The 23,648-nt window shown below is 31.6% G+C and overlaps 1 protein-coding gene across 1 annotated transcript; it reads right to left on the bottom strand.

Moving 5' to 3' along the window:
- Nucleotides 1-3,914: 3,914 nt before the first annotated feature.
- LOC11430724 (uncharacterized) lies at nt 3,915-7,236 on the bottom strand. Its single transcript, XM_003598572.4, has 3 exons — nt 7,065-7,236; nt 6,914-6,951; nt 3,915-4,240 (listed from the first exon to the last, which is right to left on the bottom strand). Exons 1-3 carry the CDS (start codon nt 7,135-7,137, stop codon nt 4,136-4,138), a joined length of 216 nt encoding a protein of 71 aa, XP_003598620.2. The 5' UTR covers nt 7,138-7,236; the 3' UTR covers nt 3,915-4,135.
- Between the last annotated feature and the right edge of the window lie 16,412 nt (nt 7,237-23,648).

Genomic DNA, 23,648 nt, shown 5'->3' with positions numbered 1-23,648 from the left:
ATTGATATCATATTCAATTTTGGTTTTGAAACCAAAAGAACAGAAAAATTACTCTGCAAATTAGCAATTGAAGGAGCTAAATAAATTTTCTTGGAAGGTTTTTTGTGTAGTGTTTCACATATATAAATAGTGTAGTAAACATAGTGAGTCAGCACCGTAATCTTTGATTAATTGTGGTTATCTTGATTACCAAAATTATAATAATTTTATAAAGAAGGTTTTATCCAAAACAAATTTTTAAAAAAGATTAAAATATTTTTTGTCCGTTTAATCATTTAAAAATTAAAAGCGCATTAAATGTCCATAATTACGAAAAAAAATAGAAAAATATTTGAATTGATTTGATCCAAATATTTGCTTGATTCTTTATCTCTTTTTTTGGCAAGGAATTATTTCTCTTATTACACGAGATGAATAAATATTTAGAAAAAAAAATATTAGAACCAACAATGAAATTGTACATGATTTTTTGCATACGAAAAAAGTTCACCTTGTGTTTCATATGTTTTTCAACGAAGGATATTTGATTAATCATTGCTAACTCATGGTGGAATCTTGGTACGTATTATATGGTAATCAGAAAAAAAAAATAACCTCTTAGTTTTTTTTTTAAGGTAGCTACCTCTTAGTTATTCATTTATTAATTAAAGCATATTGCTTTTTTTTTTTTTTTTTTTTTTTTATGGTTCGTCAGCAAGGACTTGCAAGGAGCAGAGGCATGATATCAAAAGCTGGAGAATCTCGCTTTTGCTCTAGTCATCATCACAACACATAAGCTGCAACATTTCTTTCTTTCTCATCCTATTATTCTGAAGACTGGTTTCCCCATCATGAAGATCATTCAAAAGACCAAATTGTCAGGGCAGATGGTTACGCGGTCCATAGAACTCATAATTTTAAATTGATTTCCCACCTCAAAAAGAAGTCAAATCGCAAGTACTCGATGACTTTTTGTTTGAGCTACGCATGTTAACATGCACTAGTGCAAATTACAAAGTAACTTAACATACATCGCGTGACCAGGGCCGGCCCATAGCCCGTCGAGGCTGGGCGACGACACCGGGCCTCCAATTTTTTGGGGTCAAATTTTTTTTTTTTTTTTTTATATGTAAGCCACGAAAATAATGGTTATATATCTATTAAAAGCAAATTAATTCAATTTGTATAGCTTGCTTTAGTGGCATGGTTACTTTTTGATGAGTGTGAGGTCATGTGTTCAAGACCCACAAAAGTTTGATTTTTAATATATTTTTTTTTAAATAACTTATTTATTTTTTTGGTGCCCAGATTTTTTTTTTTTTTTGCTTCCCTTATAAAATTAAAACCGAACCTATGAATTTGTTAAGACGCCCTGCGCATGACTTAACTCACGCTAGTACAAAATGTAAAGCAATTTAAGCCACGTTGCGTGACTTAAACCACGCTAGGCATGAAACTGGTACAAAGCAAGTATCGAAACAAAATTTAAGTCACGCTGAAAAAATCACATTGAATTAAAAGTGAGTTAACTCACGTTGGTTTCTTTCATTTACTTTCCAGTCATAACTTGTTTATTGAAGGTTTATGGGTTGTATAATTTTGTGATGCATGGTGTATCTAATTATAGGTTTTATCCAAAACATATTATGTGATGCATGGTTTATCTTTTCTAGTATGTACTGTATACGTAATTTTTGTTTGTGCTAAATTTTGTATTCATTTCTATGGTAAAGTTGTTTTTTCCTAGGTGTTGTCTTAGTATATTTGCTGAGTTGGATAAATATAAATATTAACAACATTTTAATAAAAAAAAATTAAATACTGCTGCACCTCCCTTCATTTTACCTTCTTTTAAAACATGAAAATGTTGACAATTCATCAAGACATGGCAAGCTTAGGAAATTGGGCGATTGATCTCTAAAGAATTGATTGAGTATCCATATTGAAGATATAGTAAAGGCTACTGATAAAATAAATATTTAAATTCTTGTTTTAAAAGATCAATAGTTGCAAGTATAAGTTGTCAGAAGAAGGTAAGATGAAGGGAGGTGCAGCTAAGTTTCAAACAAGTGCTCATAATATTAGACTCACGAGCCTTTAAAACTTAAATATTTATTCAACCATACAAGTGCCGTTTAATGCAATGTCTTATATTTGTTGCCCATTGGCCATGAAAACTCACGTTGGGATTTTAATGTGATTTTTGCAGAATTATAACTAACGTGAGTTAATTCACACAACGTAACTTAACTCACGTAGCGCAAGTTAACTCACGTAGGGGTATTTTCGACTTTTACTTTGGGAATGAGCGGAACCATTTGGGTAATGAGCAGAATTCTAATTTAAATGGGAGTGGAGCAAGAATCATTTTGGAAGGGCCAAATAGTCTCAACATACATTAGGCCCTAAGGTTCAACTTCAAAAGCAATAATAATCAAGAAGAGTACAAAGCGTTGATCGTTGGTCTTCAACTCACATCAGACGTAAGAGTTTCTCGTTTACATATCAACAACAACCCACAACTCGTGGTTAATCATATCAACGGTGAATGTCATGCAAAGGAAGAAGTTCTAACCCGATATATGAAATAGGTAAAGTCGCCTATGATCAAGTTCATTGAAGTATACTTTAAGCACATTCATCGAGGTCAAAACATTGAAACAAACACTATCTTAGTTAGCAAGTCTGAAATCTTCTTGACAACACAAGTCAGTTGTTATTCAAAACCTTGAAGTCCCGCCCATATATGAGATAGATGTTAATCTTTCAAATCAAACGATTCTAGAATAGGAGGAGCAAGCTCGAAAGATCAAACAAGTTGCGCCACATTATACAATTATCACTAAGAAGCCTTATAGAAGAGGCTTCTCTCAACCCCTATTATGATGCCTAAAAGAATAGGAAGCAGAGTATGTCATGAAAGAAATCCATGAAGGAATTTATGGGAGCCATTGTGGAGCTCGGACGTTAGTAGCTAAGGTCTTGATATCTTGGTTTGTTGATCTACCAACATGAAGATTGCAAGGATGTTATCTAGAAGTGTGACAAATGCCAACGATTTGTAAACTATCTCTCCATCAAATCATCACAACATGGCCCTCAAAACTTAGGGTTGGACATCCTTGGACCCTTTCCTCAAGTCAGCTAAAGTTTATCGTTGTCGCAATCAACTACTTCTCAAAGTAGATCGAAGTGGAATCTTTGTCAACTATCACGACAAAAAGAATGTGCAAGTTCGTATCGAGGAACACCATATGTCGTCACAGACTACCTCACACTATCATAACATGCAATGAGACTCAATTCTCCAATCAAATATTCACATAATTCTCTAATAAACTTTGAATCAAATTACGGCTTGCATCAATCACGACTACTTATCTTTTTACCTCTTGGTCTTAGAGCTTAAGGGAGAAGTAGGAATGTGTTATTAAATGTTTTTTTTTTTTTTTTTTTTGTGATCGGAGTTTGGATCTCGGACCTTAACCCCTACCAACTGAGTTAAACTCACAAGGACATTTTAAGCCTAATGTTGATGGTGTGTTAGTGCGCTTCTTTTATTGTATTATGCAGTTATTTTTATCAATAGTCATGTTTTTTTTTCAAGAAACTAAGGTTGTTTTACTACGTAAAATAAAACAGTCAATTATTAATCATGTGTGTGGACATTTTGAAATGATGAAAGTAGGTGTAAATTAGTGAGATGGGTGTAAACAATTTGAAAAAACTTCTAAAAATGAGTGTAAATAATCAAGTGAGTGTAGGTTGGGTGAATGTAGCTTGCTAATTTACACCTTAGTGTTTTTAAATGAGGGTAAATTGGCCCCATAGATATTAATTGAAGAAATTGAAGTATTAGTCTAAGAAATTAATTTTAACACACGGTCGATCAATCACAAACAATCATATTTATTAACTATGATTTTGGTCAAATATTTTAATAATTCAACGGCTATGATTTCTTTAAAAATGGGCAGAATCTATAGAGAAACCTCTTTGACCCAGCAAATAAAAGTCTAATAATTATTGCAGAAAAACTATGCAGCAACATAGTAGTTTCGTTCAGACACCAAAAAGACTACATTCTATAAGGTTAAACAACACAACAATTGAAGAAAACTCATCACCACAACTACACAATCTAATATAAGACAAGCTAGTGAGAACGTATCAAGGTTCCTGCTGCAAGGAACAGACTAAATACAGCTGCACTTCCTATAGTGGCCTGCCCAATATGCCTAATCTTGAGGGCTCCGGGAACCTGCAAGGTTTCAACATCAAACTGAGTATCAAAAAAGAAGGAATCTAATAGTATTCAGCAAAGTATCATATTGAGAACCCTGAATACTAAAGAATAGCCATTGCACTCCAAAACAACATGATGTATAAATGGTTCTGTATCCAAGTCATGCACAGTTGCACACAACACAATCCTTAATTTCCTTTAAATGTGTTTCATAAATGGATCAATTTTAGTATGTTAGTTGTTATGTTAACATATTATTCTTCTTATGATTATATAATTTCAGTACTAGTTGATGTTTCACAGTTGCCACATAAACGCACGTGGATACTGCACTTATCTCAAGTGTTTTAAAATATCCGTCATCCATTATATTTTAGCTTCTTGGTTGTGCTACAATATGTCCTCTGCTCTGTCCCCCGTGTTAGTGTTGTGTTATATTTATTGTGTCTTAGAAAAGATAAGCTTCCAAGTCTAAATAAAGCTTTTCTTGATTGCTCATGAAAACCATTCAAGCAATGGGACAGAATTTAAAAAATATATCCAAAATTCCAAACCAATAGACAAGGGAGGCATCAGTATCACTAATAATTTGTCCAAACAGTAACAAGCACTAAGATACAAGGCATCGGTCACCATATATGAAATTCCCAATATAACCCATACCCCATGGCCATCATGGGTCAGCCCACTCATTTTTCTTTTTTATGATAATTTTGTTTAACACTCTCTCAATAGCAAAACTTAACTCCTCTTTTTCCTTTAATTTCTCCACAATCAAACACAGCAGCTACTGCATTTTGAATGTCAAGGATTGAGAGTAAGATTGGAGGAATACATTTGAGAGCAAGATCAACAGCATACAGCTCTATAATTTTTTTATCTGATCATCCCATATACATGATTTAGTATAGAGAACCGGGGAATCATCATTTAGTCAAGAGGAGTATGGAGATAACAAAACAGGCAGCCAAACAACTCCATCAAGGGCAACAAATGGGGCCTGTTGTATTCTTGACCCTATCTCAGCTTTCCTGAGCTCTGCCTTGAACCAATCATCTTTTAGTAAAATGGATCGTAGAATTCCAGGCACAAGCTAGAAGATTGAGGACAAGAGATCTCATTTATTCAACTTCAACTTGATAATGGAGATTAACGTGACATCCTTACAAGATGGTAATTAGTACGGATATTTAGTCTACTAAGTTGATACTTCATTAAAATCAATTTATACTTCAAGTCCTATAACTTATAATTAGGTCTATATTAGAGACCACTTGTAACTAGAAAAGGGAGATGAGAAGTTAGTGACGGCAGTTATTGATTGATTATGAAAGGAAGGAAGGCCTGAGGTGAGTCCAGTTCACTCAAACACATCCCGGAGTCTGTACCATCTTGTATCCACATTCCTCCTGTCCACTATTGTATCTCTCTGATACAGGTAAAGAGATGGAGGGTTTTGGTCAACGAATGTTCCGTTTTTACCTCTATTGTAATCCACTTCACTTCTTAGTCATAGGGGTAATTAGTAATATCTATCACTATGTATAGGATATATCTGTTTTTGAAGGTTTTCCTTAGTTCGCTTCAATTATTCGGATAATCTTTCATGTTCATCAGAGGCAGGTTATTTAACTCTGACTTTAAGTGGCGGGCTACTCAATCTCCGACTTTTCATTGATTACATTTAAAGAATGAATTCAGCTATCAACCAATCAATTAAAATTTGCTTTCTTCCAAAGAAACCATAACCACCAAGATGTAGCCAGTCTTGGCTAAGAAGAAATACAAAACTTAGGTTTTCCTTGCCTTTTCTTTTTTGATCAGAAACCTAAAATAACTAAGTTTCAGAAGTCGTAAACTGTTCTCCAAAATATTTTCCTACATTGGAACTAGGCACATTCATTTATTGTGGGTTCCCTTCACATTCACAGCCCTTGAAAAATCCTTCAGACCTCACACGTTAAAGTATAAAAAATCTCGTCTTTTGTTACTTGATACATTCGGATCAGAACAACTACCCATCAGGCTAAACTTAAGGCTTACTTCTACATCCAATCAAAGTTAAGAAATACTGATCTCCTCAAAATTTAAGGGGTTACATATCAGTAACTAGCAATTCAACAATTATGCACCCCACAAAAACAATACGAATTTCATTATGACCAGATTAAATATTACTACTTATTCTTGTTCAATTTATGGAAGTCGGACAGTGATCTTAGACACTAGCTGCAGCTGTGCTAGAAATTCACTAGTCTGAACAGATTATATAAATGTTTATCCTAATTACAATATTATGGTCGGAGCTTTGTGCACTATCCACCGGGATTTGTCTTCTATCCTTAGAACTTACATTTTCCCCTTATTTTCATACCCTGAAGCTCTAGGAGTTAAAACAAACAATTGAGAATCCACATTCTTATTTACGAGGCTACAATTGCAATCAGTAACACATTTGATTTCTTCGTAATTAAGCTTTGAAATCTAAACCAACCCCATTATGATTTCCACTACACAAACCATAACTATCTTAGTTTCATTCTTCAATAATAAAAAAAACCCATTTTAATACACAATTTCAAATTCAAACATAGCAAAGATAACTCCAACACAACAAAAACATGCATTCTCAATAATCATTGAAATTAAAAAAAAAAAAAAAAAAATTGGAATCAGAAAAATACATACCTTATACCTAATTGCATCATAAGTTCCATATACAGCACCTACATGCAACAACAAAAATATCCAAAAAAAAATAAAAAATTAACATCGTTAACCTAAGAACAAAATTTGGTTCAGTGAAAATGACGCAATAAATAAGATGGTGAAAATTTACCGACGGCGCCACCGATAGCACCACCAACGGCGGCTCCGGCAGCCACGCGATTGAGTAAGCTGTCTCTCTTCATTTTTCTTTTTCTTGTTTGTTTCTTCTCTTCTTCTCTTTCCGACTTGTGTGTGTTTTAGGTTTGAGGATTTTAATTAAAAAGGTTTTTGAGTGAAATAAAAGATTTTAATTAAAAAGGTTTTTGAGTGAAATAAAAGAATTTGCGAAGTGGTGTGAATTATGAAGTTAATAAAGTGTTGGTCACGAAATTAAAAATTTAAAAAGTGTTGGACACATAACCAAAAACTTCTTTTTTTAGTAACGAAACCATAAACTTTATTTTTTTTATTTAGAAATCATATATAGGATCTGTTTGGGTTGAACTTGTTTTGAGCTTAAGAAAAAGAATTTATGTAAATAATTAGACATTTATGTTGATTCGTAAGATTTTATTAACGAAAATATTGAACTAAATTATCAGTCATACTTTTTTTAACGTAATTATGAGTCATACTACTAGTCTGTTTGTTATTGATTAAAATAAAAATGATTTTGATATTGAATAATTTAAAGATTATTTTTTTTATAGATTTTATAAAAAAAAATCATAACCTCATTTGAAGGTGTTTTAAATTTTTTTAAATTCTAATTTTCTTAAAATTAAAAAGATGTAACAAACAGATTTAATTTTCTTAAAAGTGATTATTTAAAAATAAAAAAGAAAACTAGTTAAAATTTGTGCTTCACATGAGTTACATTTTTAATAAGCGCGGTATACTCCAGGTCGCGGATGCTAGGTGTGTTTCAGGGTGTGATACTGATGAGTCGGCTTCCCATCTGTTTCTTCATTGCGAGGTTTTTGGTTCTTTATGGCAGCATATCAGATCATGGATTGGTGTAAACGGTGTAGACCCTCAAAATATTACACAACATTTTTATCAATTCACTCATTATACATGTCATTCTAAAGCTCGCATGTCGTTCTTACAGTTAATTTGGATTCTTTGTGTGTGACTGGTTTGGAATGAACGAAACAGCAGGTTGTTTAATAACATTGAAACACCAATTATACAACTCTTAGAAAAAGTTAGATTTCATTCGCTTTGTGGTTAAAAGCAAAGAATACTACTTTTGTGTACGGTTCTCAGAGATGGTGGTCGGACCCTTTACTTTGTCTGGGTATCGACTGACCTTTTGATGTAATAACTTTGATTGTTTGCTTGCTTTTCGGGGTGTTTTCTCTGGTACACCTTATACTTAGGAGTTTTTTGGTTACATATTTAGGAGTTTACACCGCCGCTGTTAATATATCCCATTTTGATTTCTTAAAAAAAAAAAAAAAATCATCAAGTTATTAATATATGGAAAATCTATTTTGGTAATTAATTTATTTATCGGCAATAAATGTGGAGGTTATAATCTGAATTCAATTGATCAATTGAGGTAATAATATGACAAACAGGCTCTAACAATTGTTTTAAGGGTGTTGCCTAAAACAATTTGTCTCGAAAATGCAAGTTAGACATACGAAAAACTAATAATTACACAATTTTTTCTTTAAAAAGAAAATTACACAATTGTATATGCATAAATTACTCATTTTGATTGGTTAACAATGTATGAAGGCCACTTGTTTGCATTTTCTATTAATTGTTCATAATAAATATTTGGAGAAAAGGGATTGCGTGCATTGCCAGTGTGAACTAATTTTTCATGGAGGTCTAATAAAAGGTGGTGTTTAGGATAAACCATCAACTAAGTAGTTATGGTGAACCATGAATAAGAAGAGTCCTCAGATTTAGTAGTTCTACCCATTTCATCTTTTTAACAGAATTGATTTTTGTCAAAATTTGGTTATCTATTTTACCTTGCTCGTAATTCTTATAGTGTATTGACCATCTTTAGAAATAAGAAATAATCAGTAGATTTGTTGATCTTCTTAATGAAAAAAAATCATTGAATATTTGTATCTTTCATTATCTTAATTTTTGTGTTTAACATCATCATTTACATTCATTTTCATAAGAATGTCGACTACTTATAATCTCACAATTATTTTTCTCTAAAGAACTTGTTTTCATCTAACGAAAAACATAGGTAGCTATTCGTCCCCTATGGATATGATCTAACAACATGGTGGTCAATTCAAGGGATTCTTGAGGTCAAATATCCAATTGAAGGTTCAACAATGTATAATTAAAGACTTGAAGATTTTGGGGATTAAAGTTCTTAGCTCAAGGAATTGGTTATTGATTGTGTTGATGGCAATGTTCCGCAAATTGAGCGTTAACTCTCTAAGTTTATCGAGTTTACGTTTTTAGGTATCAAAATCGTGTTAACTTGGAGGTAAACTCGATTTCAAGTAAAATCGAAAGGTTTGACGAGTTTGACCGAGTTAACACTCGGTAAACTCATGTAAACTCGACCGAGTTTATCGAGTTTTATGAGTTTACATCTAAAAATAATATAAAAAAAAGGCCCTTTTTTAGGACCATTTTTTTCAAAACCCAATTCTTTTTCTACAAGCCCAAAAACTGAAACGTTTACTGAATAGTTACCTTTATAGTAACACGTTGTTCCTAAAATGAAAGTTTCTTTTTCTTCTTCTCTGAGTTCTCAAACCATGAACAGGGGAGCACATATCAGTTAGGGCTGCGATTCAGACGGTGGAAATTCATGTTTCGACATCGATGATTGCGACGTTGGTTAGGGTTGCGGTGGTGGTGTTTGTTAACCTTTTGAAGAAATTAACTAGTTTATTTTTTAGATAGTTTTATTGACAACTTTAGGAACTTGTGAAACTTGCTTTTTTGGATGGTTTTATGGAAGGCTTAAACTTAGAGACTTGTGAAACTTATGATTTTGTGCGTTAATTTTTGTATTTTGATGCTAAGTTGAACATAACATTTTATTACGGTAGTTTGGTATAATTTATCTTGGTAATTAAGTCATATTTTGCATTATTGACCTATTTACAATATTATATTAGCTTATATATGTCATGCATATAATAAATTTTATATAATTTTAATTTTAGGTAAACTCGTCAAGTTCTCGAGTCGAGTTTACCTAGGCAAACAAGTTGAGGTAAACTCTAGAGTTGCAAAACCTTGGTTGGTGGAAATTGAAATTAGTGGTGGTCAATGAATTTTCTCGATTGTAATTTTATTTGCTTCAATCAATTAAGGCCAGGGGAAGAACTATGTCCCTCAGTTGTGGGTTTCCTAACTACTTCAGTAGAGTGATATGTACGATTGCTTCTGGGTTTTGAGTTCCACTAAAATATGTATAAATAAAAGGAGAAAGATAATGGGATAAATTTATGAAAAGAAGCTGGTTTAATTGATTGGATGTTGTAGTTACAGTGTATGAATAGAGTATTTATAGTGTAACTATTATATATTATCCAAACATCATGGCCTAAAATGTGTAACCCCTATTTGACTAATTTTCATGGGTATCGTGTGATAACTTCCATGGTAGTGGGATCATAGTGCCCCACGCTCAACTTCAATCTCCTCTCCCTGGCATGATCCGTTGACAAGGTTGTTTTATGCGCATATCCATAAAAGAGAGTGTCATGTCTCTTCCTCATAACAATTATTGACATGAGAGAATAAATTGTGGTAATGCATTATTATTTAATACCACTATATCTTTGAATTGGTTTATCCTTTGAAGACCCACATTATGAGTTAGCGACCTTGAGAAAGAATCAACTTCCTCGCTCGGCAGATCGAACATCGCCTATCATTTACACAGGTGAAGGGCTTCCTCGTCTAATTGATCAGACGCTTATTTGTTGAATTCAGCTAATATAATATTTATTTTAGGTGTTAAATAATTCCCACAATGTGTTTATCATTGGTTAATCCTTGAGAAATAAGATAATGTAACACAATTAACTGCAGGTGCACGTGAACAATATCGTCATTACACCATAAAGTTGAAAATCAAATTGTCTTATGTCATCTTTAATTCGGCCAAACAAGTGTCACATTTACTTGTTCTTAATGTTTTTATGTGTTTATGAATGTTTGTAAATCTATGTATGTGTTGGATGATTATTAGCCATAATTTTTTATACGTGATCTATGACAGTTGTTCGAATGATAATAGTTTTAGACATATTGTATTACCAATTTCGTGACATTTAAGTTAATGTTCTTCAAAACCTTTAACGACCACTAATTCACATAAGACACACTACACCATTTTTGACTTTATGAAACGAAACTTTAGGTCAGGGTTGGTAAACCGTCGCTTAAATGGGTTATAGGCCATGGAATTTCATATGTTGACAAGTTTCTGACCATTGTTTAATACCTTGTTGAAAACCGTTGTATACACATCTTATGCCACGGTTATGTAAGTGTAGAATTAACATAGTCGTTGTATGTTCCTTATAAGCAAGAGTTTGTAGTCGTTGGTATTTAAACCTTAATTTATAACTGTGGCTTTTCCTTAAATAATAGACAACATGGAGAAAATAGTGGCTTATGCCGTTTCTTCCCATGGTTTCAAAATATTGTAGGCCACCATTTGATAACAGTTGTTGTTAATAATTGCAAATCGTGGACTAAAACATTTTAGAGCCTGCCAATTCTCACACTTCTTTTTTGAGATTCCTTCTCTATTTTTATAATGACATATTTATAATAATATAATAGTTATGAAAAAAAATCCACCACTAAACAACACTCAGAAGCATAAACAGACATGTAAGTTCCCTTCATTTCTTTATTTCATGGCCAAGCTTTCGACCACTGCCCTGGAAGCATAAACAAACACGTAAGTTTCCGTCGGAGAAGCTTTCTTCATATTGATGCATCATCACCACTTGTGCTTTCGACCAACATCATCACCATCTTCGTTTAGTCCTTCTTCTCTCATCAAACATAATTTTCCTTCATCCTCTTCTTCTTCTTCTTCATTTGAGTACCCACACTTGGATTCTAGTGTTATTATTTCAATTTGTGAAATTGATGTGTACTCTAACTACTTTATAGTTGTATTTGATGTTTATTGCATCAATTTTATATGTAAATTCCATATTTCCTCTTTTGACATAAGCCCTAATTTTTTAAATTTGATAAAATTGATTGTTTGAATCTCAAATTGGTAGTATATGTGTTTCTATTTGTTGGTATTAAAAGAGTTGATATGTTGTTAGTTTAATGAGTGAAGTTGATATCCCATTCCTTTGCTTGAATGTATGATTGGGTCATATTTGTAATGATTGTAGTCGCCGCTTTTTTACATTAATAACTTGTATTAAAATATGAAGAATTGCTACTTGTAAATTGGTAATCTTCTATACATTTTATATCTATCATACCTCATAATTATCTACATTTAGTATCATTTGTTGTAGATGGATCACTACTCACTACTAATAAAAGGATTTTTCGTACTTTTGTTTCTTAAAATTGTTTCATGGGTTTACTAGTACAACCTTAGTTAGAAAAAATGAATGAGGTGTTTTGTCCTTCTAATTTAGTTTGGTCAATGTTTTCCATATGGTTTTGTTTTTCAAAGTTTATTTTTAATTTTTTTTGAGAAATTGTTTTTCAAAGTTTATCCCTTAAAAAAATGTGTTTCTCATATGGGTTTGTTTTTCATATAGGTTTATATTTTTTTCATCTAATACTTATAACCACAAGTATGAGGAAAATTGGATATGTATGATACATCATTGAATTATAAATAAACAGAGTAGTAATTTGACAATTTTTCTTAGGCAACATTGCACTTGTGTGAATTGATGTTCGAATTAAATCTATATAGAATTGCCCAATTTGTTAGTGGATTTTATCTCATTTAATCAAAAAAAATCATGTTGGCCTGCTGGTTTTTTTCCTATTGTTATGTTACTGTCAGTTGTTGTTCGACTATTTGTACAATGCAGCAATTGTGTTTTTCCCTGCACTTTTTTGTGGGGTGTTAATGTGGGTGCGATGTCGCTTATATAGAGCACCGTTGTATTTTTTGTTATGGTTTTTCATGTATGTCTTATGCGGGGAACTCATATAATATATATGATGTTTTCAAAGAAATATATAGGGGGTGATTACTTCAACATAATCACAATATACTAAGTTTGTAGTTTTGGTGACTAGAAGGGTAGTTCTTTAATTCGATTGTGACAACACTTTTTGGTGTTAGTCATAGCAGGTTGTTTTAATTTTGGTGTTTAAAAAAAGGGCGAGTAATTAGCCCATAACATGTTAGCTGTATATGTCATTTAATTGTCGCAATAACACAACACCAAAACCATAATTTTCTTGTGATGCAATTGGTATTCGTCTTTTTTTAATTTCTATGCCCTTTAATTTTTTATTCAATAGGATGGTTAGTAAAACATTTTATTAGTTAACAAAATTTTATGAACACATTTTCTAATTGCATCATGAGAACCATTGTTGTGTTGGACAACTAGAATCACTTTTACAGTTGTACCTAAAAAAAAATTAACAATAGATTTTAATGAAACTATATAAACTCATATAACTAATTTTATCATTAATTAATTAATTACAGAGATGATTCATGATTTTTGTCTTTAATTTGGGTTGGTCATTCAATTTTTACTAGTATTGTGCATACTACTACATATAGGTTTCCTTTGAAAAAAAAATTGTATAAATATATGTTATTAATAAAGTAGCTTGATCAGGGCTAAGACACTGCTTCTTTGTTGGAGGAGTGGTGCAACAACATCAGCATGAGTTTCAGGGAAATTGAGCTTAGTCTTGTCGTCGTGTATGCACCTAGCTACGACATCATAAATTATGGCGGCTTCTTCAACTGTTGAGAAAGTACCAAGCCAAACACGAACACCTTGTTGTGGGTCCCTTATTTCTACAGCCCATTTGACCCATGGCATCTTCCTGATTCCTCAGTAAACATTCTTACGAGCTCTTTTCTCTCCAGTGCTCTTCTTACCCTTCTCTACAGTTACCAAGCTTTGTTTCTTTTCAGCATTGTCACATGTAGGGGTGGGAATGAACCGGGTCGAGTCGGGATTTGCTTAAATAGGCCGAGCTTAGATGAAAAAATTAAAGTCTAAGCCTGACCTATTAGTCTGTCAAAGGCTTTATTTTAAGCCTAGCCTGACCTTTATAAAAGTCCGGCTTGGCTTATTAGACCGTCTAAAAGTCTAATTTGCACTAAAATTTTTAAAAAGGCTAATAAACATATATATTTTTTTAATAGTTTAATATGTCAATAAAATTTTGTAAAGCATGTACATTCATTTTCCCCCCACTTTATATATATATATATTTATTGCATGTATTTCCAATAAAATTTTGTAGAATTAACACATCCATTTTGTAGAGGCTCATACGCGTGTATTATATAATGTAGTATATATATAATTACACATCTATGGGTCGGCCTGATAGGCCTAGTAGGCTTTTCTATAAGCCTTAGCCTAGCCTATTTAAATTAACGAACTTTTTAAAAAGCTTAAGCCTTACCTATTTAATAAACGAACTAGGCCGAGCCGGAATTTTAGTAGGCCGGGTCATAGACTACTGATGAGCGGCCTAACCTATTCCCACCCCAAGTCACATGCCACTAATGTATCACACAAATTGTATAGTACTTTATTGCGTTATCATCACGTGACACCGCAAAAATACTTTACACTAGATAAATACACATTTCATTTTTCTTTAACTGAAAATACAAATTTATTTCCTAAAAAAAAAATATAGAAAAAAATAAAAGGTTTCTCGTTTTTCATCTTTTTTATGTAAGTAGGTGGCTCTACTGACATTTTTTTTTTTGTATCTTCAGTTACAACGCAACTGATAGGATCATTGGATCAAATCATTGATATTATCAAATATGTATTATATTTTTTTAGTATAAATTTGTACAAAATTCACATTTTTTAACCTTTTCATTTTAAATAACATATGAAAACGTGACCAAAACAAAATTGACACCTCTGTTAATTTTTAATGTCAAAAAATTTATTTAAAGTGTCATTTTTTTTTTGTTGTCTAATTGTGAAAGGAGCATAATATTACAAGTGGTTGATGATTATTTCACTTTGTTATTATTTCTTTCATATTTGTAGGTTAGAAACAAAGATGCTGATCAAGATGATAATCCTCATAATGAGTCCTAATTTGATTAGATAAAGTTAATTATTAACTATAACGCTTTGATGTATTTTGAAAGTCGACATTAACATTTTGTACAAATCATGTTATTAATATTTTGAATGTATTAAGATATCATTGTCAAGTACTTGAAGATATATGAACATATTATGAGAATTATCTAATTGATAATATTGAATAACGTATGATTTCATACCTCTCTATAAATGAAAAAAAGTATAAAGAGTATGACCGTAGTTGTATATATAATTATAGCAGATTTAAGGGTGTCAATGGAGATTTTTCAGAGCGGGTCCTGAGGGGATTATTTCTTCCCGTCCGCCATTTTTGAGGGGAGAAATAATCCCCTTTAGCGGTGTTCGGGGAAGTATCCCCCGCCCTGCGGATCCCCCGACCCCATGAAAAATATTGTAATACCCTTATGTTTTAAAAAAGACTTAATACTTTCCACTGGTTTTTTAAACTTTTCATATGGTTTAATAAAATAAAAAATAGAAAAAATGTAAAATATGTCAGAGGTTTAGTTGTTATTATCAGATAATAGTATCACAATCTCATGGGTTTGGAACCCTAGCTACGCCTCCAATCTCCATTTTAATGTCACCTTCCTTATCAAATTCAAACCCTAAGCTTCACTAATCCACTATTGATCTCACATCTCCATCTCAAACTCAAACCCTAAGCTTCACTCTCGATCTCAATCTCCAATCTTCTCTCTTAGATTATGTTGCTTCTCTTTTCCAATCTTCTCTTTCAGATTCTTCTGCTGCTCCTGTACCTCAAATTTTGTAAGTTTTCCTCTCAATCTCAAATTTAATCTTATAGTTTTGTTAAAAATATGTAGTGCTGTTAAAATTATAATTCTTTTTTAATCTGCGAATTTTTCTGCTAAGATTTATAATGGTTTTAGATCAAACATATAAAATAGGTGTTCAGTTTTGTTAAAACAGATTTTTCCTGTGAATTTAATATGTTTTCTGCTAAGATTTATAATAGTTCTGTTAAAATTATACAGTGTTGTTAAAATGTGTAATATTAAAAAGTGCATTCAGTTCTGTTTTTTTTATTACTCACTATCTGTTTGATGAAATGCCAACTATTACTTTTGTATGATAATAACCTATTTTCTAATGAGAAGTTTAGTATATCTTTTATGCTTTGAAAGACGTTTAACTATCTGTTTGATGAAATTTTAATATTTTGATAAAATGTCAAAATTATCTGATGAAAATTCAATTATTGCTCACTATATGTTTGATGAAATGCCCAATTTTTGATAATTATGGTTTATGTTTATGTTTGTAGATTCCATTTAACTTTTGTTTTTTCCTTTTATGTGTGTATGTGAAGGTTTTTATCAAAAAATGGCTAACGAAGAAGTTCAATTATCCAATGTTTTTGCCTTTTGATAATTATGGGATGAATGTCAAAAGTTAAGATCCTGAAGCCGTTCGTAAGTCCTAACAAAAGAGGACTCAAATCAACTGTTTGACCTCATTGCAAAAGGCAGAGGTTTGACGACATGTTTAAGGCCGTATGAAAATATTGTGGGAATAACCTTGGTAGTGAGATAACAAATGTAACTACTCATTTAAGGACCATCTTCGCATTTGTGCAGCTCACAATAAAATAAGTCCAACACAAGTCTTGCTTAAAGTTTCTGAAGTGCCGGGAAAGGGTAAAAAATCATTTGTGGTTGGAACTTACACTTTTAATCAAGATCTTTCTAGGACTAGGACTGAACTTGCAAAGATGATTATTCTTCATGAATACTCGATCATGATGGTTAACCATGTTTGTTTTAGAAGTTTTATACATTCTCTTATACCTTTGTTGAAGATACCTTCTCACAATACCATGAAGACTAACACCATGAAGTTGTATGAAAGTGAGAGGATGAAGCAAATGAACTCACTTAGCAAGAATAAAAGTCGTGTTGCGATAAATACTGATATGTGGACTTCTAGCAATCAAAACAAAGGGTATATGACTGTCACAACTCATTTTATTGATGAACATCAGAATTTGCACAATTGAATCATAAGGTAAATATTATAATTTAACATGGTTATTTTATGTGATGTTTACTTCTGCATTTCCTTGTTTGATGTTTAATTTATACTACAATTTAAATTCATTATGTCTATATTTTAGGTTCATTTATGTGCCTGCACCACATACTGTTGAAGGGATTGGTGATTATTTGTCAAAATGTTTGTTTGAATGGAATGTTGATAGAAAATTGTCAACAATAACTCTTGATAATTGTAGCACCAATGATGCTTTGATTGATTATATGATTATTAGTCTTTTGTTTTGAATGGTGAATTGTTTCATTTGCGCTGTTGTGCGCATATCTTAAACTTGATAGTTAAATATGGTATGCAAATAATTTATAGTTCAATTGAAAAGATTAGTGAAAATATTAGTTATTGGGTTGAAAGCACCTAAGAGGGAGGATAAATTTAAAGATACTCATCAATAATTGAGTATGACCTATAAAAAGAAGCTTGCACAAGACTGTGGAACAAGATGGAACTTTACTTATTTAATGTTTGCTTCTACATTTCCTTACGAAAAAGTTTTTCAACGTTGTGTTATACGTTACAGTCGTTATAAATCCTTACCAAGTGAAAAATATTGAAAAGTTGCAAGAGAAATTTGTGCCCACTTGAAATTGTTTTATAGTGTCATCGAGTTTTTTTTTTCAGGTACAAAGTATTCAATTTCAAACCATTATTTTTCAAAATTTGTGAAATAAGGTTGGCTTTAAGAGAGTGGCAAAGTTCTTCTAGTGATAATGTAACATCCCGATTTTTAGTTTATTATTATTTTAATTACTGGAATTTATTTGTTTATTTGATGTGGTTAAATTGAGGGGTTGGTAGATTTTTATTAGAATTGAGGAGCAAATGGTATTTTTGATATTTATGAGAGAAATGTGATTTTTGTGATGATATTAGAAAATAAGAGCATAAGAGTGTATGAGTAAAATGGATGTTTAAGTGAAGCAATTGTGTAGCGTTTTCTTTATGAAGAATGAATAGAGACTAAGTCCATTAAGAGAGTACTTTAGTATGAGAAAGGAAAAAAATAAAGAATTGAAAAATGAAAGAGTAATAAATGGTATAATATAAAAAGAATCATTAATGATTTATTGGTAATGTACACTAACATAAAAAATGGAGAACAACATATAATTTGTGGTTAATATGATTTATAGGTTAATTCACTACCAAATAAAAAAGAACAAAATATAATTTGCGACAGAGGGAGTATAAAAGTGGCATAAAAAGTAATTATATTTGATTTCTATGTTTTATATTAAATTATTGTTAAGTATGATTTATTTTTTATGAAGTTATTATATATGGTTTTAGTCTCTATAAATATCTCAAATTTGAATTGTAATTATAAATGATAAGCACTATAAACATTCATTTTTTTTTTCTTGTGAGTTATTCGTTTCTTATTTGCTAAGAAAATGAATTGTTTTGACAAAAAAACTAAAGGCTTAACTGTTTATTTGGTCACTTAAATATTTATTTGGTATCGTTTTGGTCCCATAAGTAATAAAAAGTCTGTTTAAGTCCCTTAACTTTATTTAAAGTGTCGGTTTGGTCCTTTCCGTTAACTTAATTCAAAAAAACGTTAAGTTTAGAGACCAAACTAATACTAATTAAATAAGTTAAGGGATCAAACTAATACTAATTAAATAATTTAAGGGGCCAAAATTTAACATATTTTTTAATTAAATTAACAGAAGGGACCAAACCATTACTTTAAATAAAGTTAAGGGACCAAATTGGACCTTTTATTACTTAAGGGACCAAAGCGATACCAAATAAATCCTTAAGGGACCAAAAGAGCATTTAAGCCAAAACTAAACAAGAAAATAGATTGTTTTGACAAAAAAAAATTAATTTTAAATTTATATTCTTTTTCTTAAATTGAATTTTTTTTTTTGTCAAAACAATCTATTTTTATTTTTTTTTGAACAGGAACAATCTATTTTCTTATTTAGTTTTTTGGTCAAAACAATTAATTTTCTTAGTAAATAAGAAATGAATAACTCACAAGAGAAAAATAATATGAATGTTGATAATACTTATAATTTATAAGTACAACTCAAATTTGAGATATTTCTAAGGACTAAAATCATATCTAATAACTTCATAGAAAATAAATCATACTTAACAATAATTTAATATAAAATATAGAAACCAAATATAATTACGTTTCATAGTCCCTCCACCTCAAATTATATGTTTTTTTTTTGTGTAGTGAATTAACCTATGAATCATATTAACCACAAATTATACGTGTTTCTCCATTTTTTATGTTAGTCTACATTACCAATATGAATTTGAATTATATATTTTCATAATTTTTTTTTTAGAAAATACCTTTCCAAAGAGGTTGCTCGAATCATCATTCATCTCATTTACAAGCTTGACTAACTTACCGCTTTCATGCAAGAGGGATATATTTAGAAAAGATATATACTCTCAATCACACTTTTCCAAGATACACACATACCTCATAAAATCAGTAGAGTTGGTCACGACATTTGTCCACTCCAGTCGTCATGTGAATGCAGCTTGCTATAAAATTGAAACAATTATAAACATACATTCAAGATCACACTACTTAGTACACACTTTAGAGATCTTTTAGGGTTGTAACGTGACTTAGGTTAATGATGTGAAGTATCAATAAACGTCACAAGAAAGGGGGGTTTGAATTGTGACCCTTTTAAAAATGATTCCTAAAAGTTAAGTTTAGATTTATATACTCAAGAATGTTCTTAGTGTATGTTAGTTCAATAAGATTATTGTATATAACAATTAATTGATTAGACCAGAATGTTCTGGATAATGATTATAAGCAGAATGAGAAAAATGATGTTAAGTTAAAATATAAGATTCTTTTAACAAGGACCAGAATGTTCTGGAGAATGATTAATATATGACAAAATGATAAAACAATATTATATGCTGAATTTGAACTTTAGTTAAATATTTAAGCAATTGTTTTATCTTGGACCAAAATGTTCTAGAGGTAGTCTAATATAAAGCAACAATATTAATGATTGATTAGGGACCAGAGCACTCTCGATTAATTTGATAATGATTAATTAGGACCAGAATATTTTGGAGATTAATATAAGTGTGATAACGTGTGTGTGATGTGTTATTTCAAATAAAAAGAGAGAGATAAGAATAACACATGAGAGTTATCTTGGTTCACCAAACTCGACTACTTCAAGTCCTCACACCTCGTGTGAGATTATCCACTATATTTGTCTTGCTAACAGAAATTTCTGACTAGCACTACAAGGTATTGGTCACACCAGATCAGTCTGTTACACCTGTATTATCAACCTCAACAGCCTTCTACAATTCTTTACACACTAGCAAAAGAAAGGTTGAAATTTTCTATCTCAAACTATTAAGCCAAATAGACATGAGAAATACAACACATTGTACAATGAGATTTGGTTTGGATCAAATAAATACTCAACACTTTGTTTGAGATTTTACAATAGCAAATTCGAAAGAGAAGATCCAAGAGACATAGTGAGAGAACTTGGAATTTGCTTTGTTTGCAAAGAGTTTTGTTTGTAGTGGTGATTTTCACTTGAGAGAATATTTACTTGCAAAACTTCTATCTTTAACCTTCAAAACCACTTGTATTTATAGGTGAGGAGTGTCTTGGTGATCAAGGGAGAAACTAGAGTTGTTGGACACGTTTTTGATAACTGTCTAAAGTCTCAATTGATTTCTCTTTTCTTCTTAAAAATAGGAAGAACGTTCTCATAATGTTATGTCTGATTTGCATAGCTTTGCTTGCACTATAGCTTGCTTGTGAGTGAGAGAATTAACTATAATGAGCTGTTTATTTGTTGCTCAATATTTGATTATGTCATGTCCTTTTGCTTTAGTGATGTCATACCTTAATAAGCCATGTGCTCTTATCCATGAGTGAGATATTTTAGTTTTTATGAGCCTTTTGCATCCAAATGGGTTGAATTCTTTTCTTAAGGCCCAAAAGACATCTTTTCAAATAAGAAAATTGATTTTTTGACATAAAAACTTCATAAAGACACAAGTAAAATACTTAAATGCCCTCAATGGTAGTTAACTGTCGTTGCAATGTTAGTGATATGAACGCAGAAACTTCAAGTTCTGGTTCCAGAACACATGCAACATAAACATCAAATTTTAATCAAATTCACCCAAATTTTCATTTTGCACGAAAATCATCCAATTTGCTTCAAGTAAATCACAAGTAAGTTATTTTCTTTCTATTTACATGCAAGGTAGTTTGTTTAGGGTGTTATTTTCATAATTTTAGCAAAACGTTAGTGTTTAGGTTAGGTTTAAAAATTGCAAATTATGTTAGAATTTGATGTTATAATGTAGGGTTTTTGTTGACATTGTTGTTTAGAGTAGGTTTAGGTACAATGTAGTTGAATTAACAATAATTGTGCTAGTACTTTAAAATGCACTTAAGGTGTTTGATGAAATACCTAAGAGAAATAATCTTGCTTTTTTTGTGATTTTTTTTCCAAATATGTTAAATTTTATAATGTATATATGTTATAAATATTATAAGGTTGGATTTTGACATTTTTTGGAAAGTTTAAGAATGACATAATGTTATACGATACATATATTTTTTTTTTTATGAAATGCCTAATTTGTTTTTGGTCCCTGCAAAATTTTTTGTTTTTGAAAATAGGCCCTGACCCCACTTTTGTGATGATTTGCATACGTGGCACATTATAACTGAACCAATTTTGTAGTTTTTGGTCCCTGCAAAATATTTTGTTTTTAAAAAAGGTCCCTGGAGGGACTATTTTCAAAAACAAAAAATTTTGCAAGGACCAAAAACAAATTTTTTTTTACAGGGACTAAAACCAAAACGAGGCATATTTGCAGGGACTAAAACCATATTTTAGCCTTTTTATGATATAATGTTACATGTTACATAATGTTTGAATTTTTATGTCTTCTTTTAATTTGTTTTTGTACAGATATGGCTGGGGAGGAGGATGTGCGGGAGTGGTGTATTAGAGAGGGCGCAAAGGTAAACCTGCTATGACAAATAGTGCTTGAAAGGAGATGGAGGCTGAACACTCGTATATTCCAAAGGCCCGGAGACGTAGGGACTTGAGGATAGGTGGAGCAGAGGGGTCGGGTTCACAGTCACAGATAGATAACTCTTCTCATGTGATTGATGCGACACCAACGCATGATAATGTTGTGTATGAGGAGGGTTTTGTTGGATATGATCGGATGGAGAAGGATATAATGTTTTATCAGCCGCATGACGAGGCAGAGGATGAGGAGGTGCCAGTACCGGACCAATTATTTGCGTGATACGTCCTAGATTTTTTTTTCAAGTCCAAAAACCTCAGTATCTGAAGTGATAGGAGTTAGTCTCATATTTAAATATATCCGTTTTTTTTTTTGAAAAAAAAATTGAAATCAAGAAAAAAATGTTTGATAACAAAGCAAGTTGATCAGTTAATTTAATTAATATTAAACATTAATTAATATTTAATAAGAAATGTAAGTTAATAATCGATTTTCTTGGTACCACCCAACCAATTCAATTTCAATGAATGGATTTTTAAAGTCAACTCAATCATTATGAAGGGGATATAACGAGGCAGAGGATGAGGAGGTGCCAGAGGATGTTGTGGCAGATTATCTTGAGGCAGAGAATGTTGTTCCTGAGGGTGAGCCTGAGCCTCAGACTCAGCGACGACGACGTCGTGTTCCGCTGATACCGCCATATTCTGTTGGAGGGCCTCCTTTTCTTGGAGGACCTGAGACCACGTCATTGTTGTCCGACTACGCGAGGCACGTGACGAACCCTCTTTGGGTGAACCATCATAATGTAAGTGTTTAAATTATTTAAATGAATATAGCGTAAGTGTTTTAACTATTTAAAATAATGTAGCGTAAGTGTTTTAATTATTTAAAATAATTTAGCGTAAATGTTTTAATTATTTATAACGACAATGTCTTAATTAATTTGAATTTCAGATGTGGTATGATGAAGTGGAGTACAAGTGTATAAATGCAGGGAGAAAGCTGAGAGAACTTGGTAAGTGGGAGGAGGGTTTGAGATGGTTTTGGGATCCTCTGGAGGCGTCTGGCCTACATGATTTGATATATACGGGGTATTCTACTGTGACCCATGCCATGATACGTGCTATGTGCGAGAGGTGACATGTAACACTCCTATTTCTATTAAAGCAATTAAACATGTGAATAATACATTTATTCAAGAAATAGAGGCTACGCCACATTCAAAATTCAAAAACCGATAAACATGTATATAAACCTCAACAGTTGCAACGGAATATAAACCAGAGTAATCAGAATATGTACATGTCGTGAATCAAATAATCACATCACATAAATGCATCTCAAAAATCCCAAAC

Source organism: Medicago truncatula, chromosome 3, assembly GCF_003473485.1.
Source record: "Medicago truncatula cultivar Jemalong A17 chromosome 3, MtrunA17r5.0-ANR, whole genome shotgun sequence".
Classification (NCBI taxonomy): Eukaryota; Viridiplantae; Streptophyta; class Magnoliopsida; order Fabales; family Fabaceae; genus Medicago; species Medicago truncatula.
Note: the sequence above shows the minus strand (reverse complement) of the source record. Positions and strands in the feature narration are given on the sequence as shown.

Bases quoted from the DNA above. Each gene is read 5' to 3' on its own strand.
- LOC11430724 (XM_003598572.4), bottom strand. From the start codon at position 7,137: ATGAAGAGAGACAGCTTACTCAATCGCGTGGCTGCCGGAGCCGCCGTT. The intron at 6,952-7,064 runs GTAAATTTTCAC...TGTTGCATGTAG, and splicing joins TGCTATCGGTGGCGCCGTCG to GTGCTGTATATGGAACTTAT. The intron at 4,241-6,913 runs GTATGTATTTTT...GAAACCTTGCAG, and splicing joins ATGATGCAATTAGGTATAAG to GTTCCCGGAGCCCTCAAGAT.